The sequence below is a fragment of the Balaenoptera borealis genome, assembly GCF_965194805.1.
Source record: "Balaenoptera borealis genome assembly, chromosome: X".
NCBI classification, from domain to species: Eukaryota; Metazoa; Chordata; class Mammalia; order Artiodactyla; family Balaenopteridae; genus Balaenoptera; species Balaenoptera borealis.
Window position 1 is genome coordinate 21366017 of NC_138881.1, and position 18235 is coordinate 21384251.

Genomic DNA, 18235 nt, shown 5'->3' on the forward strand with positions numbered 1-18235 from the left:
ATCCATGAATTCTTTGTAGAAAATCAGAGTCTACTCCAATGGGTGGCATCCTGAAAGAACTGTCTTTGTCTGCCAATCAACAGATTTTCATGGAACCCGTACTATGTGCCAGCCTCTGTGAGGGGCCCACAGGAGCACTCCTGCCAGGGAGTCCTGGGATATAGTGGAAGAAGCAAGGGCTTTGGAACTAGATCTTGAGCTAGTAAAAATTTCAGCATGAGGGACTTCCCTGGTGGACCAGTGGTTAAGAATCTGCCTTCCAATGCAGGGTACGTGGGTTCGATCCCTGGTCAGGGAACTAAGATCCTACATGCCACGGAGCAACTAAGCCTGCAAGCCGCAACTACTGAGCCTGTGTGCTCTAGAGCCCGTGAGTCACAACTAGAGAGAAGCCTGCGAGCTGCAACGAAGAGCCTGCGTGCAGCAACAAAAGATCCCGCACGCTGCAACAAAGATCCCATGTGCCTCAACTAAGACCTGACGCAGACAAATAAATAAATAAATAAATATTAATTTAAAAAATCATAGTATAATTAAAAAAAAACTTTTCAGCGTGAAAGTATTTTATGCTACTGACTTACCAAAGGAAGAGAGGAAGGTAAATCAATGGTATAAAATGATTTTACATAGAATTTAGGAATAGCAGAAGGGCTGCTAGAAAGAACTAGGCTAACCACATTATTTCCTACCAGGGCAATTTAGGGGATCCCGGTTTTAATGAATAAATAAAAATGATGTGTAATTATCATATCAATTGCTTACATCTAAGTGAGGGCTTCTGGAGTTATTTGATGGTGCTTAAAAACTTTGGTCTCTGAAGTGTGTTTAATGTCTCCTTGGCTCTTATCTATATTATTAATTTGCAGATCAAAGTTAACTTGGTGCTATGCAAATGAAGAAACTTCACATGAATGAGATTTCACGGTAAAATTTTTTTACAGTAATCTTTTTTTATTTATTTATTTTTGGCTGTGTTGGGTCTTCGTTTCTGTGCGAGGGCTTTCTCTAGTTGCGGCGAGCGGGGGCCACTCCTCATCGCGGTGCGTGGGCCTCTTTACTATCGCGGCCTCTCTTGTTGCAGAGCAGAGGCTCCAGATGCGCAGCCTCAGTAGTTGTGGCTCACGGGCCTAGCTGCTCCGCGGCATGTGGGATCTTCCCAGACCAGGGCTCGAACCCGTGTCCCCTGCATTAGCAGGCAGATTCTCAACCACTGTGCCACCAGGGAAGCCCCCACGGTAAAATTTTAAATCCATATCTCTTGTGACAGAACTGCAATATATTCTGAGGAAATGTGTCAATATATCTAAAAGAGACATTATGGCTTAAAGCAGCATTATCCAATAGAACTTTCTGCAATGATGGAATATTCTGTATCTGCAGTGTCCAAATAAGGTAGCCACTAGCCACCTGTGACTACTGAGCGCTTGAAATGTGGCTAGTGCGAGTGAGGATCTAAACTTTACATTTTTTTTAGTTTTAATTAATTAAAATTAAATTTAAACAGTCATATGTGGTTAGTGGCTACCTTATTTGATGGTGTAGGTTGAAAGAAAAAGTGAAACTGGATTCCAAGAATCTGAATTTCAGCCCTCTGCTTAACTACATTGGACAATTTACTTAACCTCTTTGAGCCTCAATTTTCACTTGAAAATGAGAATATAAATAATATCTACCTCATAGCCTTTGGAGTAAGAGGAATTGAGATGATGTTCAGGCATTCTCCTATTATCAAAATAAGTGCCAATCAAGTACTAAAGTTAAATATGTGGAAAGTGAATAACCAACTCTTTCAAATAAAGGGAGTTTCCATTCTTGGAGAGATTAAAAATACAGTTGACCCTTGAACAACGGGTTTGAACTGTGCGGGTCCACTTACTATTTTCAATAGTAAATACTACAGTACTACACCACCCGTGGTTGGTTGCATCCTCGGACACGGAGGGCAGACTAAGTTATACTCAGATTTTCAACTGCACGGAGGGTTGGCCCCCTAACCCTTGCACTGTTCAAGGGTCAACTGTATTATTAAATTCAAAACCTCACCATTCAGATACAATATTTAATGACAATGTTTATAACTATTAGCTGGTAAGCAGCACCATTAGCAATAGCCTTAAATGGTCATGTGTCAGCTTGAGGGTATCAATGTATGGTGCCCAAAAGGGCTGGCAGTCAGAAAATTAAATTTACAGAAATTGAGATCAGCTTCTGTATGAAAAGTACACTGAGAACTGAAAAGCATGATTAAAATGTTAATGCAATCATTTCTTTATTATTGTTACAATTAATAATAGAATTCATCTTGCTTGCCCAAGGAGGTTAAATAAACCCACTCCATTTAACTGGGAGAAACTGAGGCTCAAATTAGCAGAATAGGCTAGTGGTTAGGAGTTTGAACACTTTCATTGGCTATAATCACATGAAATAAGGCCTGTAAAGTACTTGGACAGGGCATGCCACCTACTAAGAACTAAAAATGTCAGCTATTATTATGATAATAAGTGATGCTATTAGGAGATCCATGAGATTAGAAGCCTTTGGTTATTTTTCAATTCACAAAAGGTATAGGAGTACAGAGTGATATTTGCAGATTGAATTCTACATAACTCTACGTAGAAAGATTAAATCAATTTTCCATATTTGGACCAGTCAAGAACTGAATCTAATTGTTTTGATACCACTTCAAATCTATTTTTGGAATGAGGCATGAATGAGTGAGTAAATGAATGAATGACTAAAATGCCTCCTGAGTCCCCCATTAACTCAATAAAATGAGTTGGTAAAACTCATGAGTCTTCAACATACAAATTTCTCCAAATCTGAGATAATATGGAGGCAAACAGGGAAGGGACCGATTGGGGGAAATGGTCTACCAGTCAAGTAGCTCAAGTGCCTGGTGGATATGGACCCAGATTCCTTTCTGAGCCATCCGATGCTTTAACCAGCCATCCCCAGCCACTCCCAGGGGCATGGGAAAGTTTTGAAGGAGTGCTGGGACGGGAAAGAGCAGGGCCAAGTGTCTTAAGGCCTGAGAAACCAATCTCTGGGGAGTGCTGTGAAAGCAGCTTTTCTATGAAGCAGAGAGATTGCATCAATCTCTTCTTCACATCATCTGGAATCCTTACTATTTTGTCTTACCACCTAAACTTTTTCTGTCTAGAACTCTTTGGTTTAACAAAGCTCCACTAAAGTACACATTCCCCTAGGCACCCCTCCCCCCAAATAAAAGACCATAGAAGGTAGTATCACTTATATGATAGTTACACTGCAAGGAATTCAGAAATGGATGTTCTAATCAGGATTTTGTGACTTTTCTACTAGGAAAGTTGCTAATACTACAGGATAACGAACATTTTGTTAAAATATTTCTCCAGCACCCTCAGGCTCCTACAGCATCATTCTTGGCATTGAACTACCTACATTTACTCATACTGATCTGACCTTCTGAAAATTTTTTCCTTATTTTTTTAATTGAAGTATAGTTGATTTACAATGTTGTGCTAGTTTCAAATGTACAGCAAAGTGATTCAGTTATACACACGCATATATATATATATATACATATATTCTTTTTCAGATTCTTTTCCCTTATAGGTTATTACAAGATATTGAATATAGTTCCCTGTTCTATACAGTAGGTCCTTGTTGTTTATCTATTTTATATATAGTAGTGTGTATCTGTTTGACCTTTTTTTTAGGAAGAGAATTTGTTCCTGTCTTCTAACTCTGTCCAGGGTGCTTGCATCCTCAGTCAGGGGATAAAGAACCATTAGCCACAGTTTTTCATTTTTATCACCTTAAGAAGGGAAAATATTTCTCTTAAGAAGGGATAATATTTCTCTCTCTCTTTTTTTTTCTTTCTCTTTTGGCCGCGCCGCACGGCTGTGGGATCCTGGTTCCCCAACCAGGGCCTGAACCCGGGCCCTCGGCAGTGAGAGCACAGAGTCCCAACCACTGGACCACCAGGGAATTCCCAATATTTCTCTTTTGAGTGTGATTCTATTAATTATCACAGGTCCATCACAGATACATAGGACTTAACTTTTTGAACCTACCTTGATAATCAAAGAGGCACAAATCAATAAGAAAGCATGTACATTACCTTGCGCCAGAATTGGGGGGTGCAATTGTCCCTGGTGTCCTCTTCCATGGTGCAATCCTGGTGACCCACCATGTCTGCTCCTGATGTGCTTTCCCTCTTTTTTTAGAGTCCTCTCTTCCCTTTGGAGTTCTTTTGAGGCACAAGGTGAAAATTTTCTTTCTGAGGATTTACGGGAGCACTTTACCAAAAGTTAAGCTTAAAGATAAGCTCGGAGGAGCTAGTTGTGTCCCAGTGCTTGAATAAGCAGAGATCCAAGTTACCGGGCGCTCTTGCTTTATTTACCATAAGCCTCCTGTTGTCCCCTCCGGCTGTTGTTCATTGACAATTGCTGTGCTCTGGCCCGGCGCAGTGATGGCCTGTTGCTGGGGACAGGCAGGTTGTGGTGAAAAAGGCCATTGTTTCATCTACCCTGTCCCTCACTGGAGCTATGGCAACAAATTCCGCTGGTGAATTAACAATGTCATTGTGTGCTGGCTCAACTGATTATGCTCCTGGAATGACAAACATTTTCTCTCTTTTTTTCAACATAAAAAGTGGTCAAGACCTTGAAGTGTTAACATACAACTCAGCACTTTCTTCAAATACGAAAATAAAGGTAGAGAAAATAAATCCCTCAAACGGACTTTGATTCTAATAAACATTTTATCTCTTTCAGGTAGCTATTCTAAGCACCATTGGCAGTGAATTTGTGCATTTTAACAATGTGGAATCTTCACAATTTGTGTTAAAGTCATTTCCCCTCAGATAATGCTGTGTGTTAAAAGAACTCTTTAAACATGCATGTGCTTGGGGCTTTCTCTGAAAAAGATTCTTTTTCAATCTGGCTGCAGCAAAGTGCTATGGGAACTTTGGCTGCTGACTGTTAAAATGAGTATCATAACTTAGTTCAGAAAAACTGCTATCTAAATTCACCTAAGCCACGTAAAGATTTCCTATGTCCCACCCTGGCAGGAAAACTCTTAATTGCTTGCTTACATATTCCATCTTCTGGACGGTAAAACTTGCTCTGATCAGCTGAAGGATCCTTTCAAGCTTTCCTTCTGTCCATCCATCCATCCATCCCGCACTTTCTCTGATCCGGTGCTGTACGGTTGCAGGGGAAGCTCTGTCAGTGAATTCGCTGCTGGTTTCCTAGCATGGTTGTATGTAGTGTGCTGACTTTTTTTTTTTTTTTTTGGCCACGTGGCTTGCAGGATCTTAGTTCCCCGACCAGGGATCAAACCGGTGCCCCCTGAAGTGGAAGCGTGGCATCTTAACCACTGAACCGCCAGGGAAGTCCTAGTGTGCTGACTTGGTGAGCTGGAATCACATTTCCAAGGATCCCATTCCCTTAGCTTTGGGTTAGAGTTGACCAAGAGAGGAATTTGCACAAGATTTGGAAGGCAAAATCTTCCAAAGAGAGTGAAGCGAGTGGTTGGATGTGGTGACAAACAGAGGGGGATGTGACAGTGGGTCCCAGCCTGTCCTCCCTCTCTTCACTCTGCGTCCAGATCTTCTTCTGAACTGCTACACTATTGATCAACAGCAGCCCCAGGCCCACCATCAGATGTGTGTGCAGCCCCATAGAGCTTCCCAAAGCTTCTCGTGGGCTTCCTCCTCCACTTTGGCAGCTAGATGTGCTGGGCTTCCGACTGCCAGGTGGGTGGCCTCTCTCATCCTCCAACCTCCCAGACCTCCACTCCCCCAGCCCCTCCCACAAGGGGCCAGGTCTATTTCCTATAATAAATCCCTTCCTCCATGGCTCACAGTGGTCCGCTTCCCCGACAGAATTAGGACAAATACACTCACTTTTCCAAATGGTACGAGGACTGTTAGGAGAGAATCCTCAGCATGGGGGAAGTTTAGAGGGCAATACGGAGGCAACCCCATAGAACTTGTGTGTAGAAGCTACTGCAGAACCCAAGGAAACAGATGTTATATTTGTATTGGACCTCTCCCCCCAGTTCCCCATAGCCCTCACCCTGCAACACTTTCAGATCCAAGCATTTTTGCAGATACCTCTTCCTTCTTCCTTCCTAGGTTCTCCCTCATCTTGATTCTTATCCTCCATGGATCATCCCCTCAAAGAGGCTGGGATTGGACATCAGAGGTAAGCCACATTCCCAGGGTGGGTTCCAGGTAGTAAACTAAAAGAGGAAGAAAAGAAGGAAGTCCTGGGCACATTATTTCTTCCAGAGTGATTCACTGGATCCATTGAAATGATGGCCCAACTCGACATAGCACAGATTGATTCAAAGAGGAGGTTTCTCTAAATCTAAACTGAAGCTTGGTTCAGCTGTCCGGAAAACATCATCCACCTCTATTTGCACTGGTTTGCTCTTCTCAGTAACGGAAAAATCACTCTTGTGTCATCAAGGCCCAATGGTTCACAAGAGAGGCTTGTTTTGAAATTGCCTCTTGTTGTCATCTATTAGAATAACAGTGCATTTGATTATATTTCCAAGCTTCTTGTCTCACATCCAAAATAAGAATCACTGCCAATCTATTCCCTCAGTTAATTCCTGCTTAGAGAAGGTGATTGTTTGTCATAAGCATGAGAAAGTTGAGAGGGTAGGTCTTGATTAATTCTGACTGTAAAGCAAATAGAATGGAAAGAGGGCTACCAATACAACTGTATTCTGTATTATTATCACACACCTAGTTGGGTCAGTAAATTAAGCCGTTTACCCTTAATTGGATTATGAAAGTGTCTATTATCTGAACACTTATTGGTGGCTTTCTGGGGTCTCTTCTACTTTTGAGAGCCTCTTGAACTGAAATGGTCTCAGGAGAGTCCTATTAACGATTCCCTGTCTACCACAGGGGGCGCTCCAGAGCTCTGAGCGTTGTGTCAGTGGGTGGAGCCTAGTCGCCCAGGTCCATAGAATTGTAAATGGGTGGACAACATGTCTCAGCTACCCTATATGGCACCTTGTGTAAATTAGAAAAAGGTGCTCCTCTGGACAGAAGCAGCCCCATCTGGTGAGCAGAGGGATGGCTGGATTTCAGCCCCTATTCTCCCACTCTGTGAGGAGCTTTTGCAGCCCCTGACCTTCAGAGAAAAGGATATTGTTGGGGAAGCAAACTGTGTCAGCCCTATCACAGGAGGTACACACCTGAATTTGGGGGACAAGTATCCTCATGGCCCACGAGGTGTTCTACGCTGGGAGACATGGATGATCAACTAGGCCTCAGCTTCAGAGCTGGTGAAATCAGCCTCCTGTTGCACGAATTCCCCAGCAGTATTCTGTTGGCTTTGTAGTACCTCACCAGTGGGCAGGGTGTGCCCTGGATCATGGCCTTGTGTGCCATGTTTAAGAGGGCCCTACTTTGGCTCTCCTCCTCTGAGGAGTCCATGTGGTCATGGGGACAGGGTACATGCCTTGGGACTCCCAACCCACTTCTAGAACACTCTGGAGTTCTCTGCCAAAATGTTCTCAACCTGTTTCCAGGGCATGTGCAGCCTCTTCCCCAAGGCCACCCTCCTGGGGGTAACCTCACTGCAGAGTTGTATATCCTTGGGCACGAGGGGTGGTCAACCTTTCAGTAGGAAAATGTGAACAGAATCTGGATATCTGGGCTGGCTGCACCCCGTGGTGTGGTACAAAGGAGGGGTTCTGGCTCTGGCTCCCCCCACCCCATATAACAAACAGTCTGTTAGCCTAATTTCAAACTTTTAAATATTTAGACATATGATATATGGGCTTCCATTTATATTCTTGTCCTGACCCCACAAATATTAAAGCAGGCCCAGCCAGAGGTATTCTAAATCACTGTAGAAATTAATGAATTCTTTCGCATTTTCTGGTTATTTTAATTACAGTTAATTACAAGTAGTTTGTTATCAAAAGTCTGATCATCTCTGAATGTATGAACAGTATGATTTTCTGAATCTAGTGGCTGAGGGCTAGATTCTGGACTGAGGTGAAATAATTTGCTCTGTCTAGCATAGTTCTAGGTTCATAGTAGCTGCTTTGAAAATAATTGTTGGGCTTCCCTGGTGGCGGAGTGGTTAAGAATCTGCCTGCCAATGCAGGGGACACGGGTTCGATCTCTGGTCCGGGAAGATCCCACATGCTGCAGGGCAACTAAGCCCATGTGCCACAACTACTGAGCCTGCGAGCCACAGCTACGGAGCCCACATGCCACAACTACTGAAGCCCGCGCGCCTTAAAGCCCATGCTCTGCAACAAGAGAAGCCACTGCAATGAGAAGCCCACGCACCGCAATGAAGAGTAGCCCCCACTCGCCACAACTAGAGAAAGCCCGCGTGCAGCAACGAAGGCCCAACACAGCCAAAAATAAAATAAATAAATAAATTTATTTTAAAAAAAAGACACGGTTAAGAAGACGAAACGTCACACACAAAAAAAGAAAAGTCACACACTGGGAGAAAATATTTGCAAAACACATATTTATAAAGTGGTCTCAGGTGGCCTCAGCCTGCAGTGGCTTGAAGCAGGATTTCAGTTCCCTGGCCAGAGATTGAAGTCAGGCTGTGGCAGTGAGAGCGCTGAATCCTAGCCACTAGATCACAAGGGACCAGTGGCTAGTGACAAGGCCCTGGCCCGTCAGCTGTGTAGAACTGAATTTCCACACAGAGAGGGAAAGTAGTGAAACAAGTAAAGTGCTTATTAGGAGGAAAAAGAGTACATGTGGATAGACACATGGGCAGGCTTAGAGAGAGAGCCACGCCCTCGTGGTTGTTTGAATCACTTTTATGGGGCATTTCTTCTGGGTTTCCTTTGGCCAATCATCTTGCTTTGGCTGGTTCTGAGTCCACATTTGGTTTATCTCAGCGTCCTCCCATGTGTGCGCACGCATCTCTTAGCCAAGATGGATTCTAGCAAAGAGGCCTATGGGTAGGCTGACATCACCTACTATGGGGTGGCGCCCCCTCCCTTTCTGACCTTCAAGGAGCCTTTCTGCGCATGTGTAGTTGGGAAGGTCTCCTTGACTTCGAGAATGAGGAATATGTGGTCTTTTATCTCTTATGGGGCAGGGCTCAGCTTCTCCTCCCTCCTGCTAGTTTGGAGTATTTGTCCACAGGGGATGAACTCCAGCTGCTCAGCCGGAGGCCCATCTATCTCCTGCCTCAAAAGGACTTTTATTTAGGATGTATAAAAATTCTTGTAACTTAATAATTGGACAAATAACTCAAAATTTTAAAAATGGGCAAAAGATTTGAACAAATAATTCACCAAAGAATGTATACAAGAGATGGCCAAGTGACTTCTCATTTCTGCTCTTACATGTAAAGTGCGTGGATACTGTTGCTACCATCCTTACATCAAGAAAAATATGAATAAACTGAAAATCAATGACTTTTCTTAGACAAGAAAATTCTCAAAAAGAATTGAGAAAACGGGGCAAATTGCCATCCCCAAATCTGGAGAGATAGGCACATACAGGGAATCACAGCTGAGATTTGCTTACCTGGAACCATAATCTGGTGGGAACACTTACATGGCAATGTTGATGAATTGCTGGAGGCTGAGTATGGACTAGCATGAAATTAAGAAATTCCTGAGGGGTACGCTGCAATCAGAGGGAGGACCACACACTTTTGTGGGCTTTTTTCTCCAGGAACCTCACCAGATTCTCAACTTGAGGATCTGAGAAAAATCCCTTGGGGGCTTTGGCAGGGGAAGAGGAAGAGTAACCAACAGGAAACCCTTCCAGAATCTTCTCAATCACAAAGGCCTACTCTGCAGAGGAAAGACTTTGTCAAAGGGCAATACTGCAATATTATCCTAGCTTGGGGAAGGGAGTTTCAGCTCTCTTCAGCTTTTCTGTTTCACCTGAGGAAAAATAAAAATAATCATAGTCAACAGGGGACAAGACTTGGAGGAAATAGATTGCAACTGTTGCAGTCAGAGAAAGGAGTATGGGAACAATATCAAAATACCAGTAGGGGAAGAAAGAGAAAATAGAGCAGAAGAAATATCTGAAGTAATAGTGGCCAAGAACTTTCCAAATAATGTATCATCAATATGACAAACACAACCAGACCCAGAAAGCTCAGAAAACACCAAGCAGGATAAATACCAAAGCAAACAAACAAATTTTAAAAACCCCACACCCAGGAACATCATATTCAAATTGCAACAAACAAACAACGCCCGCCCCCAAAAAAACCCAACCCAAAACCAAACAAGCAAAAAAAAAAAAAGGGCTTCCCTGGTGGCACAGTGGTTGAGAATCCACCTGCCAATGCAGGGGACATGGGTTCGAGCCCTGATCTGGGAAGATCCCACATGCCACGGAGTAACTAAGCCTGTGCACCACAACTACTGAGCCTGTGCTCTAGAGTCCGTGGGCCACAACTACTAAAGCCCTCATGCCACAACTACTGAAGCCCATGCACCTAGAGCCCATGCTCCGCAACAAGAGAAGCCACCACAATGAGACGCCCGTGCACCGCAACAAAGAGTAGCCCCCACTCGCCACAACTAAAGAAAGTCCGAGCCTAGCAATGAAGACCCAACGAAGCCAAAAATAAATAAATAAATAAATTTATTAAGAAAAAAGAAAACCCAAAAACCAACCAACCAACCAACCAAACAAACAAAACACAAAGGACAAGGTGAAAATCTTGAAGGAAGCCAGAGGTGAGGGGTGGAGGGTGGGAAACTTTACTTATAGAAGAATAAGGATGAGAATTACATGGGCTTCTCATCAGAAACCAGATAATAAGTGTTCTGAGACCCAATTTCCAATGTGTGGGTGGGGCATTTTCCTACACTAACAAACAATTCCTGGACACCAGCAAGGTGTCACAAGGGAAGGAGGGAGGATTTGGGAATACTCACTTATAAGGTACCTAAACTACACATGGAGCAGTATGATGTTATTTGGAGGTGGACTTAGATTATTTTAAAATGTATATTGTAAACCTTAGGGCAACCACTAAAAAAGTTCTTAAAAAAAGAAGTATAAATGATATACCAAGAGATGAGATAAAATGGAATCATATAAAATGCTCTATTAAACCCAGAGAAGGGGGAAAAGAGAGAAACAAAGAACAAAGAGAAACAAAGAACAAATGCATCCAAGAGAAACAGTTGTAAATAGCCAAGAAGCACTCCTCATTAGTCATCAGGGAAGCGCAAATTAAAACCCACAGTGAGATACTAATACATAATCACTAGAACAAAAATTAAAATAAAAACTGATAGTTATTGCTGAGGATGTAGAACAACTAAATCTCTCATATACTGCTGGTGGGAATGTAAAATAGCACAGCCACTTTGGAAAAACAGTTTCACAGTTTATTTTAAAGTTAAACATATACTTACCACATGACTCAGCAGTTCCACTCCCAAGTCTTTACCCGAGAGAAATGGAAGTCTGTACAAAGACCTGCAACAAAATTATAGAAATGGAGAACAGACTAGTGGTTACCAGTGGTTAAGGATGGGGTGGGGGTTGGGTCGTGCAGGAGGGGAGCAGATATGGCTGTATAAGGGCAACATAAAGGATCCTTAGAGTTGGAAATGTCCTGTATCTTGACTGTATCAATGCCAACATCCAGGTTGTGATATAGTTTTGCAAGATGTTACCAGTGGGAGACACTGGGTAAGGGATACATGGAATTTTTCTGTATTATTTCTCATAACTGCCTGTGAATTTATGACTATCTCAAAATTAAAAATTTAATTAAAAAATGTAAGGTGGACTACAACATGTAAAAAGCAAGTAAATACTGACAGGAATTTTAAGCAACATTGTATTAAAGAGGTATAGATATAACATAGTAAGTCATCAAGTGTAGCTCACCATTGATTATGCCAATAGAGGGAAAAGAAAATAAATCCATCAAGACAATCTTTGTTTTTGATCTAAGGAGAACATATACAACTCTGGAAAGCATCAGATTTATATGCACATACATAACTTTCCAGCAGACTTACTTTGCTTACGTCTGATCTAGGGGACGTGTCCCTCTCCCACTTTTGAACACATTTTGTATTTCCAGGATGATCTTTTTTTTTTTAATCTCTCCCCTACTTTCCTCTTTGGTAACCATAAGTTTGTTTTCTATGTCTGTGAGTCTGTTTCTGTTTTGTAAATGAGTTCATTTGTACAATTTTTAGATTCCACATATAAGTGGTATCATAATATTTGTCTTTCTCTGTCTGACTTACTTCACTTAGTATGATAATCTCTAGGTTTATCTAGGATGATCTTTTCAAGCGGATGATTATAAAACAAATTACTGACTGTGCCTGAAGTATTAATGACTGGGCAATTTTGTCTCACTGGCAGAAATTATTCAATAAGAGTTAAGGACAAAGGGCAATGAAATGTAAGTTGTCTTTACTGTGGAAGGAACACAGAGGGTGAAACCAAGCAGGACCCTGTGGGGTTCCTGGGCACAAAAGTCTTTCTGTGTCCCCCATTTCTTGATTACAGGAAACAGGCTTTATTCAGCCTCCAGGACCTTCCCTGAGTTCCAATGGGCAGTTCAAACAGTTGCTAATTAGGGAAGGGAGGGGATGCAGAGACAAGGGATGAGCAGTCAAGAAACAATAGTGCAGCCTTGGGGCAGGGTCCTGGTTCCCCCTCAAGGGACACACATAACAGTATCTTTGAGCTGTTTTGCAGATACTGAAGCCCCCACCAGGTGGGAGAAGTTAACGGTATGCTGCCCACAAGCACACAGACCCCAGACCAGTTGGAAACAGAAGGTTGATGATGCTGACTCTCACTTACCTCACCACCAACCAATCAGAAGAATGTCCACAGGCTGATCACACCCTCTGGGACCCACAGTTTTGAGGGCATTAGCCTGCTGTGGCCCCCTTTCCAGGGCAAAGCAATAAAGCTATTCTTTTTTACTTTATCCAAAACTCTGTCTCCGAGATTTAATTCGGTGTCGGGGTACAGAGGCGGGATTCCGCATCAAGGGTAATAAAATGAAGCAACAAGTGATGACTGCTTGAACTAAAATAACTCTCTATTTCCTAAACCCAAACCATGGAGACAGTCAGGCTATGGTTTCTATTGGTGACCGATGCTTAATGAGGGGGGTGGTTTCACGCTGTTTCTAATAAAGCTAGTGCTGGCCTTGCATAAGAGTTTTAGGTAACCTAGATATCATTCAATTTATAGGAAGTTACAGCACTAAATGCTGTAAGATTTAAAGAGTGAAAGTCTTTAGAACAGGTGGGAAATGAGCTTTCCTTTCTCACGGAAAGAGGTGTGTCCAGGTATGTGTGACCACATAATTGTTCAACTGGATATTTATGTCCAGGTTAGCCATCCTGCTGATGACTCTAAAAGGTTTAGCAACGCCTTGTCTAGACCACTTGTTTTCAACTTTGGCTGCACATTGGAATCCCATCCTCAGAAATTCTGATTTAATAGGTCCAGGGGGCGTTAGAACTTTGAAAAACTGCTCAGATGATTCTAATTTGCAACTAAAGTTGAGAACCACTGCTCTAAACTTTCTAGAACACTGGTCATATGTAAATTAAGAAACCCTCATGCTGCCATCCTCTCCTAAAATTCACTTTTTTTGGAACTTTATTTTTGTATACAGCAGGTTCTTATTAGTTATCCATTTTATACATATTAGTGTATATATGTCAATCCCAATCTCCCAATTCATCCCACCACTACCACCACCACCCCCCCGCCACTTTCCCTGCTTGGTGTCCATACGTTTGCTCTCTACATCTGTGTCTCTATTTCTGCCCTGCAAACTGGTTCATCTGTACCATTTTACTAGGGTCCACATATATGTGTTAATATATGATATTTGTTTTTCTCTTTCTGACTTACTTCACTCTGTATGACGGTCTTTAGATCCAACCAGGTCTCTACAAATGACCCAATTTTGTTCCTTTTTATGGCTGAGTAATATTCCATTGTATATATGTACCACATCTTCTTTATCCATTTGTCTGTCAGTGGGCATTTAGGTTGCTTCCATGACCTGGCTATTGTAAATAGTGCTGCAATGAACATTGGGGTGCATGTGTCTTTTTGAATTATGGTTTTCTCTGTGTATATGCCCAGCAGTGGGATTGCTGGGTCATATGGTAGTTCTATTTTAAGTTTTTTAAGGAACGTCCATACTGTTCTCCATAGTGGCTGTATCAATTTACACTCCCACCAACAGTGCAAGAGGGTTCCCTTTTCTCCACACCCTCTCTAGCATTTGTTGCTTGTAGATTTTCTGATGATGCCCATTCTAACTGGTGTGAGGCAATACCTCACTGTAGTTTTGATTTGTATTTCTCTAATAATTAGTGATGTTGAGCAGCTTTCATGTGCTTCTTGGCCATCTGTATGTCTTCTTTGGAGAAATGTCTATTTAGGTCTTCTGCCCATTTTTGGATTGGGTTGTTTGTTTTTTAATATTGAGCTGCATGAGCTGTTTATATATTTTGGAGATTAATCCTTTGTCCGTTGATTCATTTGCAAATATTTTTGCAAACGAATAAAGGAATAAAAGGAATACAAATTGGAAAAGAAGAAGTAAAACTGTCACTGTTTGCAGATGGCATGATACTATACACAGAGAATCCTAAAGATGCCACCAGAAAACTACTAGAGGTAATCAATGATTTTGGTAAAGTTGCAGGATACAAAATTAATGCACAGAAATCTCTTGCATTCCTATACACTAATGATGAAAAGTCTGAAAGAGAAATTAAGGAAACACTCCCATTTACCATTGCAACAAAAAGAATAAAATACCTAGGAATAAACCTACTTAGGGAGACAAAAGACCTGTATGCAGAAAACTATAAGACACTGATGAAAGAAATTAAAGATGATACAAACAGGTGTTTGTGTTCAAACAACAATCAATATTGTGAAAGTGACTATACTACCCAAAGCAATCTACAGATTCAATGCAATCCCTCTCAAATTACCAATGGCATTATTTACAGAACTAGAACAAAAAAATCTTAAAATTTGTATGGAGACACAAAAGACCCTGAATAGCCAAAGCAGTCCTGAGGGGAAAAAAAGGAGCTGGAGAAATCAGACTCCCTGACTTCAGGCTACACTACAAAGCTACAGTAATCAAGACAGTATGATACTGGCACAAAAACAGAAATATAGATCAATGGAACGGGATAGAAAGCCCAGAGATAAACCCATGCACCTATGGTCAACTAATCTATGACAAAGGAGGCAAGGATATACAATGGAGAAAAGACAGCCTCTTCAATAAGTGGTGCTGGGAAAACTGGACAGCTACATGTAAAAGAATGAAATTAGAACACTCCCTAACACCATACACAAAAATAAACTCAAAATGGATTCGAGACCTAAATGTAAGACTGGACACTATAAAACTGTTAGAGGAAAACATAGGAAGAACACTCTGACATAAATCACAGCAAGATCATTTTTGATCCACTTCCTAGAGTAATGGAAATAAAAACAAAAATAAACAAATGGGACCTAATGAAACTTAAAAGCTTTTGCAAAGCAAAGGAAACTACAAACAGGACGAAAAGACAACCTTCAGAATGGGAGAAAATATTTACAAATGAATCACCGGACAAAGGATTAATCTAAAATTCACTGTTGACTGACTATACCATCAATGTTCTAACTCATAATGCTTTCTTAATTGCTCCAATACCTTTAATAATTCCCAGAAGAATTCTGGTTTCCCATCCCCAAGCATTAGTTCATGCAGCTGGTTTAGAAGATTCTGAAGCATTAGTACAGCTATTTGTCTTTGGGGGCAGGTTTTATTCACGATGACATTGCATGTTTATGCTATGAGCCAGGGCTCAATTATCACAAAAGATTTGTCCATTGGTCAATAATTCATGTTGAATCACTTGAGGGCATGGATCTAACTTTGTTCTGGATGGGGGTAGTGGGGGAGGGGCAGGGGGTGGGGGGGGACCAAGAGCCCTGTGCACTAGTGGGTTTGAGAAAAGTGTTCAGATGTATTGGCCTCAATGGTTAAAGTTAATTCTACACAAATTGTAGAAAGAGTTAACCAAAAAGATGGTTAATTCTCATTCTAAGTTCTTGGTTTAAATAGTGCTCTCTAGTTAAGATATACATGTAGACGTCTCTGGTTTTACTATTAAACAATAAATGAAAAAAAAAACACAATAAATGAGGTGCATACATTGCACGTATTGTACCAAACAGAAGAATCTAATGCCCTTTTTATCTTACATAACATTGACATTTTGCAGGAGTCCAGGCCAGATGTTTTATAGATTGTTCTACGTTTTGAATACATCTGATTGTTTCTTCATGGTTAGATTCAGGTTAAACATTATCTGCAAGAAGACTATGTAGGTGATATTGTTCCTTTTTTCCAAGTGCACCACATCGGGAGGCCCCGTATTGGTGATGGTACTTTTGACCTTTTGGTTAACTTGGTGCATATATTGCAATACCATAAATCACACAGCGACTGTATTCGTACTCAGAGAAGCAAAGTATCAGGCAAGACTCCGAGTGCGCAGCAGGAGGCAGTCGTTTTCCCAGGCTCCTGGGAAACCCGTTCAACCACGCCCACCCTACTGCCTCCCGCGCCTCTTTTCTCGGAAAATCAACCCTCAGAACCAGAAAGCTCCTACTCCAAGGGGCCCAAGTCTTTTCCCATCAGCATGGGTGCGCCTGCGCAACGAGTCTCCAGGAGGCTCTTTTCCAGCGCCCGACCGCTTTCTTTTTCTGCTCTCCACGGCCTCCCCCGCCGCTCGCTCTTTTCCCTAAGGGGTCATCACGGGGCGCCAAACGCGCGCCCGCGGGAAGCCCGGGGGCGGGGCGCCGCGCGGCGCGGCGCGTCACGTCAGTGGCCTTCCGGGCGGAAGTCCGCAGCCTCTGGAGCTGCTGATTGGTTTTCTGGGTGGCGCCTGTGTCGGCCTCCGCGCCAGTTTCGGGCTGGTTGGCGCGGAATCGGAAGACTCCGGGACCATGGCGCCCGTGCACGGCGATGACTGCGAGCTGGGGGCGAACGGTGAGAGATGACCCCGCGCGCGGGGTCCCCAGTTGGGAGTGCGGAGACTGTGGCATGATTGCGGGTGGTGGGGGCTCTGTTTTATTTTTTTCTTAGGGAGGCGCACGGCCGGGTTGACCCGCGGGTCTCTTTGGGCGCGGACCTCGGACGTCCAGGACTGGAACCTATGAGGCCTCGGACAGGTCTTTGCAGGGCTGTTGGGTCCTGGCAAACCCGAGCAACCCCCTGCGGGGCTTTTTGTTTGGGAGGCTGCCTCACCTCTGTCACTGCGGGTCTCCGCACTTGGCTGCCTTTCTTTTTATTTCTTTTGGTGAATCTCATCCCACGTGCTGGGCACACCTTCATGAGACTGGCCCTGGTGGGGCACAGTATTGGCCGAAAGTATTTCATTGCTCCCGCCCCATGTGTCCGCTTGAGGGCTGGGACGGAACGGATGTGCGCCCTTCCCTTGATAGAAACTGCTGGGAAGATTGTTACACATTGTACCTAAGCAGGAAAGAAAGCTCTAAGTGCTGTCACCTGAAGATACAAACGCGTCTTGCCTTTGTAGGTAATGGGTTTCTACTTTATGCATTAACAATTTTTTTTTCAAGTTCTATGTAAAGTTCTTCAAGTGCCGCACAGAAATAGTGTTCACAGTCTAGTCATCTCAGGTGAAGCTTCTAAAAAAAAAGTATCAGTTCAGCAGCATTTCGGATGCCTTGTATATTACTCCGTTTTCAGTGGTAATATTCTATTTCCAAAAATAGAATACAAAAATGCAAATGGATTTGTCTGATTTCTGAGTTTTGAGCAGTGTGCAACTAAAGTGTGACTTCACTTCAGTGAACTTCCAACTTAAAATTAGGTGCTTCACTCTCTCAGCTCAAGCATCACATCTCCTGTCACTCAAATACATCACCATTAATGAGAACTTGCTTCCTAATCAGCTTCCTTTGCATTCACCTAGTGGTGAGTCACAGATTTCAATTTGTTCTTCTAGCCTTTCGCTTTTTAAGACAATTTGTTTTGGAGAGCCGACTAGCCTGAATTACAAATGGGATGTGGGATGTGAGTATGTGAACAGTCTTTGCAGCCCTCCATCAGTGATATGTCACTAAGCCCTTTCTTCACCCTAAAAACTACGTTCTCCGTGAACATCAAGAAATCACTCTTTGGAGGACATCGTGCAATCTTGAGATCCCTCTTAAGTCATGGTGTTG

General features: G+C 42.6%; 2 protein-coding genes across 5 annotated transcripts in view; one reads left to right on the plus strand and one right to left on the minus strand.

Moving 5' to 3' along the window:
- PCYT1B (phosphate cytidylyltransferase 1B, choline) overlaps positions 1-15943 on the minus strand; it is a 177632-nt gene extending 161689 nt beyond the window's left edge. For both annotated transcript variants that reach the window (XM_082375805.1, XM_082375803.1), the window contains exon 1: positions 4103-15943. In XM_082375805.1, coding sequence (XP_082231931.1) covers positions 4103-4174 — 72 coding nt within the window. In that variant the 5' untranslated portion in view covers positions 4175-15943. The remainder of the gene's footprint in view (positions 1-4102) is intronic.
- Positions 15944-16900: 957 nt separating this feature from the next.
- The window catches only part of POLA1 (DNA polymerase alpha 1, catalytic subunit), a 292398-nt gene continuing 291063 nt past the window's right edge, over positions 16901-18235 (plus strand). For 2 of the 3 annotated variants that reach the window (XM_082375477.1, XM_082375478.1), the window contains exon 1: positions 16901-17033. In XM_082375477.1, coding sequence (XP_082231603.1) covers positions 16991-17033 — 43 coding nt within the window. In that variant the 5' untranslated portion in view covers positions 16901-16990. The remainder of the gene's footprint in view (positions 17034-18235) is intronic. The other variant, XM_082375479.1, reaches the window with a different exon arrangement.